Source organism: Protopterus annectens, chromosome 12.part0, assembly GCF_019279795.1.
Source record: "Protopterus annectens isolate FY-2018-M chromosome 12.part0, PAN1.0, whole genome shotgun sequence".
Taxonomy (NCBI): Eukaryota; Metazoa; Chordata; order Ceratodontiformes; family Protopteridae; genus Protopterus; species Protopterus annectens.
Genome location: NC_056746.1, coordinates 1,160,132,731 through 1,160,145,066, shown reverse-complemented (window position 1 = coordinate 1,160,145,066; position 12,336 = coordinate 1,160,132,731). Strand labels below are relative to the sequence as shown.

The window sequence follows — 12,336 nt, the reverse complement described above, 5'->3', positions numbered from 1 at the left end:
GTACACAGACAACTAATATTCTACTTAAACAGGACAAAATCTCTAAGAAAGTCTGAGCAACTACTGGTAACATTTGTTGCAGGATCAGAGGGGAAGGCTATATCAAAGCAGACTATTTCTAAATGGATAAGCCATTGCATTCGTTTCTGCTACTTGCACCATGGTAAACCTGTGCCCAAGGGGATCAGATCCCACTCTACCTGGGCTGCCTCTACTTCAGCAGCTTTTCTCAGAGGGGTTCCTACCAGAGACATTCTAGAAGCTGCTACTTGGCGCTCAGTTCATACGTTCACAAAGCATTATCATTTACCTCTCTTCTCTAAATCCAGGGCAGGCTTTGCCACTGCAGTCCTGCAGGGCCTTATAGCTGCTCCTAATGCTGTTTAGTTCCATCCTCCCATCCATAGCTTTGGGATTCTACCCAAATGTAATGACTGCAACAGTGAAACACGAAGAACATAGTACAGTTGTGTACACTTACCATAAATGTAGATGTTCGAGTGTATTCACTGTTGCAGTCCAGGTTACCCACCCATCAGCCCCCTTTCTATACCTTTTCTTTCCTTCACTATACTCAAAAGCCTTTGTGGTGTATTTGCTTTTAGTTGAAGGTAAATTTTATGTTTCTAAGGTGCATTTATATATTTACAGTTTATATATATATTTTTGCTCCCCATTTGGGGGGCACCTGACATCTGGGGCAAGAAAAACTGATTAAAATGGCGTCGGCTGCATGTTTTATACCCCTGACGACCTGACGTCATGGAAGAGGAGACTGCAACCAACGCAGAATCCAAGACTTTGTTATTCAGGCTGACTGAGGGCAACCTGCCAGCAGATTACCCAAATGTAATGACTGCAACAGTGAATACACTCGAACATCTACATTTATGGTAAGTGTACACAACTCTACTTTGTGTACTTACTATAAATATAGATGTTCGAGTGTATTCACTGTTGCAGTCCTGGTTTCCCTCCCTCCAGCCCCCTTCTTTCTCTGTCTCTCTCTCTCTCTCCTCTATGTGTATATTACTCACCCCTTGCAGGAGTTTTGGTATTGGTAGGTAGTTTTTACTGGTAGTGATTTTCCCACCATAGCTTAGACAGCAACTGACACAGAAATACTAAGTCTCTGGCATTCGGGCCGACTGAGGACTACCTGCAGGCAGATAACCCAAGTCTGATGACTGCAACAGTTAATACACTCGAACATCTCCATGTATGGTAAGTGTACACAACTGTACTTTATGGCTAGATCTTACACAGTTGTAATTGCATATGCTAACAGAACAGTATGCAAACACAACAGCCATGGCTTATAGATTTCTTAAGTGCTACTTCACAGTTTTCTTCCACGTTGGTGCTGCAGTCCACACAAACTCACTCTTGTTTCTTTTTGTTTTTGTTTGTTAACCAGTTCATATGTGTGTAGAATTTTTCAGCCTGGCTATTGTACCCAGGGCATAGGTTCATAGGTGTGTACTAGGCTAATGGTCCTGGAGCCTTTACAAGCCTAGTCCATAGGATAACCCTGGCATCGTCCCACCAGACCCTAGTTCCCAGTGCCTCAGGCAAGTAGAGCCACTGGAGTTAATTTTCTATTTCCCATCCCATCATCAAGATTTCTCTTGAAGAGGGCCAGTGAGGTGCTCTGTTTGACATGTATGGGAAGTCTGTTCCATAGCATGGGCAAGTCTCTGGGTAATAAATCTATCCCTCCAGCACCTTCTGTTGATTGTGGTAATGAGGTTGAGTTCTCTGCAGCGTGTAGTGCGGAGGGATTGGGATTTCTTTAGATGTAGCATTTCTAACAGAGCTGAGACAGACGTGGCTTTGTAAGTCAAACATAGATCGCCTCTAAGTAGGTGATGGGAGACCGAGGATAGTTGGAGTTTTTTGTCTGTCCATATAGGACAAATGTTTAAGGCCTAGGATCCTCATTGTAAGGTACTTTTGTGGCCTCTTCAATTGTTGCAGGTGTCTAGTGAGGTACATGCCAATTGGAGCATTGTACTCGATGATTGGCCTAATGAGGGAAGAGTAGAGGGAGACAATGACCTCTTTCTTTGTGGATGCAAAACCCTTAATAATGAGATGTGCCACATAGAAGGACTTTCTGACCACAATGGCAATGTGGTGGTCAAAAGAGAGGTTGCTGTCAACCTGTGTTCACAGATCTCTTATAACGCCTTCTGTGTTCAGTGGACTACCATCGATGTGGTATTTCATGGGAACCGGGTTTTTCCCAAAGGGGATGATGACACATTTTTTGGCATTGAGCTTGAGGTAATGGTTCTGACACCAGTCGTTGGTCTCAGTGACGCATTTCTGTAGGATGTCAACATTACTTGGGGAGTTAATAATAGCTCCCAGCTTGCAGTTGTCTGCTAACTTTGTCAGCCAGAGTCCCTTCATGTTGGCCTGGACTTCAGAGAAGTAGATACCAAACAGGAGAGGACCCAGGACCAAACTCTGTGGGACTCCACTCGTGACTGGTCAGCAGTCTGACTTGGAGTCAGCTACTTTCACACTGTGGGTTCTATCTGTGAGCCAGTTCGCAACCCACCTAGTGATATAGGGGTTGATGCCTAGCTTAGTGAGTTTTTCTATGATTCCTGAGTGGGGAATGGTATTAGAAGCCTTGGCCAGATCAAGGTAGACTGTATGACAGCTCTGGTGACTGACTCAAAGAAGTCGACCAAGTTGAGCAGACATGTTCTACCCTTCACAAAACCGAACTGTGTGGGATCCAGAGTTTGGCGATTCTCTATATCCTTGTTTATTAGGTCCATGATGATGCGTTCCATAGCTTTGCATATCAGACTCTTCAGGCTAATGGGGCGATAGTTCCCAGGGTTTGTAGTCGCTCCTCCTTTGTGGAGAGGGATGACTGTAGCACTGCGCCATTCGGTAGGGACAAAGCCTGAGGTGAGGTTGTGATTGAACAGGGCACACAGGTGAGGTGCCAGTTCACACTTTAGTTATGTAGAGCACTGCCAAGGATATTGTCAAGTCCCATAGAAGCTGTACTCTTGGCCTTGGACAGTGCTGTTTTAACCTGTGCAGCAGTAATACTGGGTGCCTGGCAATCTACTGGTATTGTGATTGTTCCTTTGGTGGGAGGGGTAAAATTAGCCCTGAATCTGTTGGCCAGTATATTGGCAATATCTGTTGGCTCGGTATAGGAGGTACCATTGTGCAGTAGCTCAGAGCAAATCTAGGTATTGCCGTGGAGATTCTTATAACTATAGAAGGCCTTATGGTTGTCTTTACTATCTGCTGCAATTCTGTTTTCATAGCTAGCTTTAGAGGATTTGTGTTAGCATGCCTTTTTTAAAGGATATGAAAATGGTATTTTCAAGTGCACTGTTGAATGGAGGTTGTCTCTCAATGTTTTTCAGCCTATATTATTAGATATCATCCATTTCCTTGTTTAAACAGACCTTTTCGGCAGCTGTTACTGCCAGGCAAATTTTGGAACTCCATGCATTGTGGGCAGCAGTTCAGTGTACTGTTTCATTACACATAGCTTCCCATTTCTTATCTAAGGCAGTCTTTAAATTTACATTTAGCCTGTCCATGTAATTTCTCACCTTTTTTCTTAAATTGACCAATCCCAAAGAACCCCGCTAAACAAGCTGGATCATACCTGTCAAAATATAAGCACAATAATTCTGGACAAACCCTAAATTAATGGTGGGACAAAGGGCCAAAAATAGGGACAGATTTTAAATCTTGCTCTTATGGACTTAAAAAGTTGCTATAATAAAAGGATTTGTGTTAGCATGCCTTTTTTAAAGGACATGAAGTTTGAAACTCAAATGTATGCCATTATTTAGTGACTGCAGTCCTCGATTTGCCAGAAAACCACAGATTTTATTAGGAACAGACCAAAAATCTTGACATTCCTTGAAAATCCTGAAAGTTGAAAAGTATGAGTGTAAAGCACTTAACCTGATTGAGATAGCTTCACTTCATAAAACATGTAATTATATTTGCCAGATATGAAATGACCATATCTTGAAACATACCCCTTGCCTTAAAATTATATCTCTCTCTTTTAGTTGGTTAACATACCTGTTCCTAAACTTGGCAGTCATTCAGATATACTATAACTGCAGCGGCATGCTACAAAGGGCTGTCTGCACATTGCCACTGTGGTCAGTAGCTGCCACTTAGTCAAGTATTCATGCCTTCTTCAAACATTATAGCCTGAATGATACAGACAGTGTAAGAACATACTTTGATAGGACCAATGGGTGGTACCGGATATGTAAAACCTTTGAACAGAGCAAAACCTGAGATAGGTTGGTTATGGAACTACCTGTTGTATGCTCAGTCTTTATCCTCTGTGATACTTCCTCTGTTCAAACTTTGTTTTCTGTAGGTACTAATCTTCAGTTTCTTCAGTGTGCTTGCTGATCTAGAAAAAGTGTTCCAGAGGGAAGGGTGTTTTTTGTATTCTGTTGTTGACAGCAGACGTGCAGTGATGAGTGACACTTCCTATTAGACTGCTTTTAAAAGAAAAGTCGACCAGCCCACTGTAGAGGGTGGAAGGAGTTTATTCTACAGAGTAGGAGGAGTTAAAACTCATAAGGCCTAGTAACAATTATCTCTTGAGAATTTGGAATTGCAGGAGGCATCTACACTAACCAACCTTTTTGCAGCCAAATAAGAGATTTAGTTTATCTTCTTCAAATTTGCCCATAGAAAAGATTTTGTTAGTGTGACTTTACGGAAGTTGGTAGGTAGAAGAATTTGGATAATAGGGAACTTTTTAGATTGGTGAAATGAGAATTGTGATGATAGGATAGTACTTTGTCTATTTCATTACATTAATAAAGTTTTGTCCTGTCATGTTTTTTTTCAGGAGGAGACCAACATGGAAACATTGTCTAGACAAGATGAAAACATAGCAGGTGAGAGCATATTCTTTACAGCAGGAGTAATGCAAAAATGAAATCTAATAAAAACAATTTTATATTCCTCTCACAGATGTTCATCGTGTTTCACTGTTGCAGTCATTACAATAGGGTTATCCTGCTGGCAGGCTACCCACAGTCGGCCTGAATTCCAAAGTCCTGGTCCGGCGTCGGTTGCTGTCGCCTCCTCCCTGACGTCAGTGCACCAGGGGTATAAAAGATGCAACCAACGCCATTTTCTTCAGTATTTCTTGCTGCGCTGTGCCCGAAGCAAAAGCAGTTCGCAAGTGCCAGTTGGCCGACTCCTGAGATATTCAAATTTCAGATCCAAAGTCTTCATTAAAGCTAAGTACCCCGTTGGGGAAACTTTTTTTCTTGCTCCAGACCGATGTCAGAAAAAGTTAATAATTGTATTTCTTGTGGGAAGCAAATACCTCATAAGGATTTTCATTCTTACTGTATTCCTTGCCTAGGCCCTGACCACGACGTTGCTAGTTGTCGGTTTTGTGCTAGATTTAACCAACGCACTATTAAGCACCGGTTCGATTTTGCATTTCATTACTTTGGTAGAAGATTTAATTATATAATGCCATCGGAACAGCCGACTACCAGAGTTTATAAAAAGCACAAAGAAAGGGACAGGCATCCGAGGTCCAAAACCGACAACGAGGCTTCAGATAGGCCAGTCGCCAGTTCTCAGTGAGGTGCTTTTGCAGCCCCTGACGCCCGCTACCTCAGAGCCACAGGCCGCTCCCAACTCCCACGTGGAGCCGACTAGGCCTCTGGATACTCAAGGTATTGGACCCTCGGAAACTATTCCCTCAGATGAGTCCGGAGCCGCTGAGCAGGCATCGGCTCCTGAGGGTGTTTTCAGGCCTACACAGTTATATGTGAAAACGACTTCAGCTTCAAAAGCAAAGACTAAAACACCTTTAAAGACAAAGAAACAAGTACAACATTCCCCTGGACAGGCCTCCATGCGTAAGAAACAGATGCTTAAAATGGCCGAAGACCTAATTACTTTGATCAGGGGTTCCCATCCCCCTCCTGATAAGAGGCCTAGGCAAGAGACAGACTATGAATCTTCAGATCAAGTTTCCATTTCCTCTAATTCCTCTTCTGAACAGAAATACCCTCTTCCTCCCTATGAGGATTCTGATGCTGAAGAATCTGTTCCTTCAGCCTCTCCTCCTGAAGGTTATTCTTTTGGGGAGACCCTGCATACTATGAAGGAGCACTTCCACTGGTAGAGCCAAGATTACTCAGAATCTAAGAAAAGGCTCAGAGACTTCCTTTTACTACCTCAGCACAGGCCCCTTGCTATTCCTCCTGTTTTAGACATTGTAGATGATGTATTTTCAGAGTCCGGTCTGTCTCCGGACTCTTTACCACCAGCTTCTGTTAAGCCAGACAGATACTACAGGGTTCCTGATTCACATACATTTCTTTATAAAAACCCTGCTGCTGACCCAGAAACAATCTCTCAGGGTCCCAAAGGGGTCAAGGTTTCCACTGCAGAAAACCCTATCCCCTCTGACAGGGATTCAAGGGCCCTGGGCAGATGGGGGAAAAGATTTACACTTCTGCTACCTTGGCTGTAAGGGCTTTAAATTGTCAGTTTCATATGCTTAAATATCAGCAATACCTTATGTCACTGCTTAAACAGAAAATGTTGACAAATGTGCAGAAGTTTTGATTCTCTGGAGGCCTCCTGCAGGGCCGCTGTTACGGGTTCTGTCATTAGGAGGCATGCTTGGTTAAAGGAACAGAATCTGCTTGATCATGTTAAAGCAAAATTATTAGATGCTCCATTACAGCATGATACCTTGATTGGTGTTAAAGCAGAAGAGGTGTTGAAGAAAATGGAGGACAAAGCTAAATCTATGCAAACAGTCAAGGATTTCTTACAGGTACAGCCTCCCAGATTTAGCAGGAACTGGCCTACAAAGAATTGGTCCTTTCCAGTGTCAGACAGGCCAAAAAGAGGCAGATACAGACGCCCCAGAGGCAGATCCCAGCCCCAATGCTCATACAAGTCTAAACACTGGGGTGCTTCTACCTCCAAAAGTGGAGAAGATGAATCACAGCCATACAGAAAACAGTCTCAATGACTTTCCCCTGCCAGCACCAAGCACTTATCTTCTGGCAGCTCCTTTAGGGGGAAAACTAGCACTTTTCTCACAAAATTGGCACATGATCACCCAGGACAAATGGGTCTTGAATATAGTGTCACAAGGCTACAGGTTCCACTTTCACACCCTGCCAAGGGCAAACGGTATGCCAGACCTGCCACACAACCAATGGGCAGAGGCACAAAAACAAGTCTCATCCCTCATGGACATGAGGGCCATTCAGCGAGTACCACGACAAGAGCAGGGGCAAGGATTTTACTCAAGACTGATCTTGGTGCCCAGAAAGGACAAAGCCTGGAGACCAATACTGAACCTGTCTATTCTAAACACATTTTTGGATATTCCAAAATTCAAAATATTGACTGCAGCAGCTTCTGCCCATGCTGGGCAAGAAGGCTTGGCTTGTGACTTTAGACCTAAAAGAGGCATACCTGCATGTCCCAATCAGACAATCATGCAGAAGATACCTCAGATTTATAGCTGGCTCAATGCACTACCAATTCTCTGCACTGCCCTTTGGCTTATCAGCTGCGCCCAGAGTCTTCACAAAATGTCTGGCACCAGTAATTGCATTTTGAAGACAAAGAGGAATACAAATTTATCCTTACTTGGACGACTGTCTTATTCAAGTAGAGAACAAGGACATTCTACTACAGCATCTGGCGTTTGTAAAAAGATTATTAACATGCCTAGGGTACACAGTAAACGAAAAGAAATCAAAACTAGTACCCTCTCAAGAGATAATATTCCTGGGTGCAAGCTTAAATGCAACTGCCCCAGATGGCTTATCTCACGCCAGACAAACAAAGACAACTGAGTACTTATTTCAAAATGTTGGCAACAAAGACCCAGTTAACTGCAAGAAAAATTCTGCAGGCTTTGGGCTTCATGGCATCCTGCATTCTGCTAATTCCATATGCAAAACTGCATATGAGGAAGTTACAATGGTACCTAAAAAGTGTTTGGACTCAACATTGCCACAACCTGGAAACAATAATTACCCTCATTCCCTGCCTGCAACAGGAGTTTCGATGGTGGGCAAAGGCCTGTCACCACAACAAGGAACAGCCATTCACTTTACCCACAGCCAGGCAGACATTAACAACAAATGCATCAGATTATGACTGGGGGGCCCATATGGCAGGAAGATGTATTCAGGGCACATGGTCCGCAAGCCAAATGCATCTACATATCAATCAAAAAGAGATGCTAGCTGTTCAGAATGCCCTGACAGCCTTCAAGGATCTACTTCATCCAGGACAACTGTTGATAAAGACAGACAATACTACAGTCATGTGGTACATAAACAAGCAAGGAGGCACACATTCCTACCCCTCTGCAGACTAGCCATGACTTTGTGGGACACAGCATTGACTTACCAAGTACATCTGCAAGCACAATTCTTGCCAGGAAAGAGAAATACTCTGGTAGACTAACTAAGCAGAAACCTAATGGATCGCCTCACAACTACCAACTACAGAGATTCTGCACAAGGATTTATCACAAGCAAGCATGGAAAGTGGATGCTCTTTCTTTCAGCTGGAAAAAATTAACAGTATATGCCTTCCCTCCACTGCCTCTCCTTCCCAAGGTACTCATAAAGGTCAGACAAGAGAAGCCAAAAATGATATTGATTGCCCCAGACTGGTCCCACCAGCACTGGTACCCAATCCTAAAAAACTTGTCTCAATGCCCAGCCTGGACACTACCTCAAATTCCTCACTTATTGACACAACAAAACAGTCAGATCCTGCACAGCTAACTCAGGACCTTAAATCTGGCAGCATGGCGGATAATGTAGCAATTCAAAACACACCTCTCTCTAAAGCGGTGATGGATGTTATTTTGGAGGCCAGGAGGCCTAGCACCAGAAAATCCTATGTAGAAAAATGGAAGAGATTCTGTGCTTGGAACCAGGCACAAGGAATTGACACGATTGTACCAAATATTCCTCAGATTTTGCAATACTTAACTGAGATGTTGGACAAAGGCCTATCCTTTTCATCAATTAAGATTCATGCCTCAGCCATTTCAGCTCATTACAATACAGAACCACCTATTTTTTCTCATCCTTTACTAAGGCAGTACCTCAGAGGGGCCAAAAGCATAAGACCTCCAAGGAGAGCACCAGTACCTGCATGGGACCTCAATTATGTCTTGGAAAAACTCACACTGCCTCCTTCTGAGCCAGCTTCTACAGCTGATATAAAATTCTTATCCTGGAAAACAGCTTTGTTCCTAGCAATAACCTCTGCAAGACGAGTCTCAGAGTTACAGGCACTCATGGCTGTGGAACCTTTTATCATTTTCCATCCTGACAGGGTTTCTCTGAGGACAAACCCGACATTTATGCCTAAGGTAGTGTCCAGTGTGGCCATTAACCAAACAATTCATTTGCCTACCTTCTATCCAAACCCACAGAATAAGGGTGAGATACTTCTGCATTCTTTGGACATTCACAGGCAGCTACGATTCTACTTGCGCAGAGCCAAACCTTTCAGAAAGACTGAACAACTTCTAGTGGCATATAATGCAGGATCACAAGGAAAGGCTATCTCAAAGCAGACTATTTATTTATTTAAATTTGTTGACCGGGAGTGTCCGACTGGACGTAGGTCCATTTTCAGCGGAGGCCCGGGGAGAAAAGCTCCACAGTTAAAATAAACAGACAGTATTTACATTGGATTACATAGTGATTAACAATTTACATAGCAATTACTTACAACATATTTACAGATGAAGAACATAGTACATCAGTAGACAACCAGAATCTTTATCTGTGAAGTGCATACCAGACATTAACAAATGTTACAAGAAGAAGAGGTTCGTGCTGTATAATAAGTACTGGCTTATGAGCATCTGAGCTTGCTATAATCAAGGTAGTTAGTGGAGTGGAAAGAAAAGTAGTGGTTGGATGGAGTGGATGATATTAGAGTGGGAGTTGCAAGGGCATAGCCAGCATGTTTTTAGTTGCACTTTTAGTAAAGTTTTGAAGTGGGTGCATGATGGTATGGAGGTAATTGTGGGTGGGAGTGAGTTCCATAATTTGGCTATGGCGCAAGAGCATAGTGCTTCACCAGCAAAGTTATTGGCTGTAGTGATCTGCAAGTGATTTTTGCTGCTGGATCTTAGTGGTCTGGTGGTGCGATAGGGTTGGAGTAGATTCTGGAGGGATGGGACATTTAGTGGATGGTTTACTAGTTTGTGGGCGAGTGAGAGTTGATACCACTGAAGGAGGTGAGGGAGTTCAAGCCAGCCCAGTTCAGCAAGTGAGAGACAGTGGTGACTACGGTAGGATGCCCCTGTGGCAAATTTGGCGATTTTGTTGTAGCAGGTCTCTAGCTTGTTTAGATCACATTGCCTTAGGTTGGTATATATTGGAGAGGCATAAAGTAGAGTGGAGATAAGGTGGGAATTTGCTATTGAAATCTTTGCTGCTTTGGTGAGAAATTGCTTATTTCTGTATAACGCTCCTAGTTTTTTGTGGACTTTTTTTATAGCCATGGATATGTGAATGTCAAATTTTAAAAAATAAAAAATAATAAAATAAAATCCACTGCTCAGCAAGCAAACGCTGTAGTTCCGTAAAGTAGATATAATGTAAGTCACAAAGGAGGCGGAGTACAGCAGAAGTAAGAACAAAACTCCAAATTTAATTCCAAGAATGTGCACTTATAACATATGGATGAGCGCTTTCACCATTACAGCTTCTTCAGATCCTTGTATAAAAGTCACAGTAGACCTCCCCTTATATAAGCAGCTCAATTAATCAATTAAAAACAATTAAAAGCAATGCTGGAAGATTTAAAGAACTCTCCCATATTTAAACATATTAATATAAAGTAAGACAAAAAGATGACAAAAATATATATAAAACATGCATGATGACCTAAAAACATGTAAATAAACATTCTGATAAGTTAATATTGATAAAATACATAATCGAGAACATATACAAATAAATAATAGTTCATTTTATGTGCCTGTGTTGTCTCAACTTAGGTTTTATAGAAGCTCTATCTGTGACTTTTATACAAGGATCTGAAGAAGCTGTAATGGTGAAAGCGCTCATCCGTATGTTATAAGTGCACATTCTTGGAATTAAATTTGGAGTTTTGTTCTTACTTCTGCTGTACTCCGCCTCCTTTGTGACTTACAATGTCAAATTTTAGTTTATTGTCTATTTCCACTCCTAGCAATTTGGTGTGTTCAGTTGGGTATATAGTGGTGTTGTCTTTTTCCATGATGTTAAAGTGAGAGTTGTTTTGAGTATGTTTGGTGGGTTGGAAGATGAGTAGTTTACTTTTGTTTGGGTTGAGTATTAATCGGGCATCGGATAACCATGTTTCAACAGAGGAAAAGGCTTCCTGTGTGACTTTTTGCAGTTTTGGTAGGGACTGGGCTGAGCAGATGATGGTCGAGTCATCTGCGTATTGTATGAGTGTGCCATGTTTGGTGGCAGAGGCTAGATTATTGGTGTAAACAGAGAAGAGTAGGGGTCCAAGGATGGATCCTTGGGGAACCCCTATGGAGACAGGTATTTGGGGAGATGTGTCATTCTGCCATACAACGGATTGTTGGCGGCCAGACAGGTAACTCTGAAACCAGTTGGTGACCGATTGTGAGAAGGATAGGTTATTGAGGACAGAGATAAGTTGTTTGTGTGGGACCATGTCAAATGCTTTAGATAGGTCTAGGAAAGTAGCAGAGGAGAGATAGCCATTGTTTTTATGCTGAAGGATAGTGTTAGTAAAGGAGAGTAAGGCAGTGGTGGTGCTATGGTTTGGTCGGAAACCATGCTGAGTACTGGAAAGGAGGTTGTTAGTAAGGAGGTAGTCTGAGACCTTAGAGTGTATGCATCTCAATAGTATTTTGGAGAGTGGAGAGAGAATAGCTATGGGGCGGTAATTGGTTAGTTCTGTGGAGGGTCCAAAGTTTTCAAAGTGGATAGGCCACTGCATTCGTTTCTGCTATTCACAGCATGGCAAATCAGTGCCTAAGGGCATTAGGCCTCATTCAACCAGAGCAGCAGCCACTTCAGCAGCCTTCCTCGGAGTACCAACCAAAGACATCTTAGAGGCTGCAACTTTGGAGTTCAGTGCACACTTTTACAAAGCACTATCATTTACCTCTACTCTAAATCCAGGACAGGCTTTGCCACTGCAGTTCTACAGGGTCTCATAGCCTCTCCAAATCCTATTTAGCCCCAGCCTCCCAACCTTAGCTTTGGGATTCAACCCAATTGTAATCACTGCAACAGTGAAACACGATGAACATAGTAC

General features: G+C 42.7%; 1 protein-coding gene across 3 annotated transcripts in view; it reads left to right on the top strand.

The window, feature by feature from the left end:
• Positions 1-12,336, top strand: part of CHD6 (chromodomain helicase DNA binding protein 6) — a 2,211,516-nt gene that overhangs the window by 1,492,101 nt on the left and 707,079 nt on the right. For all 3 annotated transcript variants that reach the window (XM_044090190.1, XM_044090189.1, XM_044090188.1), the window contains one exon: positions 4,871-4,919. In XM_044090190.1, coding sequence (XP_043946125.1) covers positions 4,871-4,919 — 49 coding nt within the window. The remainder of the gene's footprint in view (positions 1-4,870; positions 4,920-12,336) is intronic.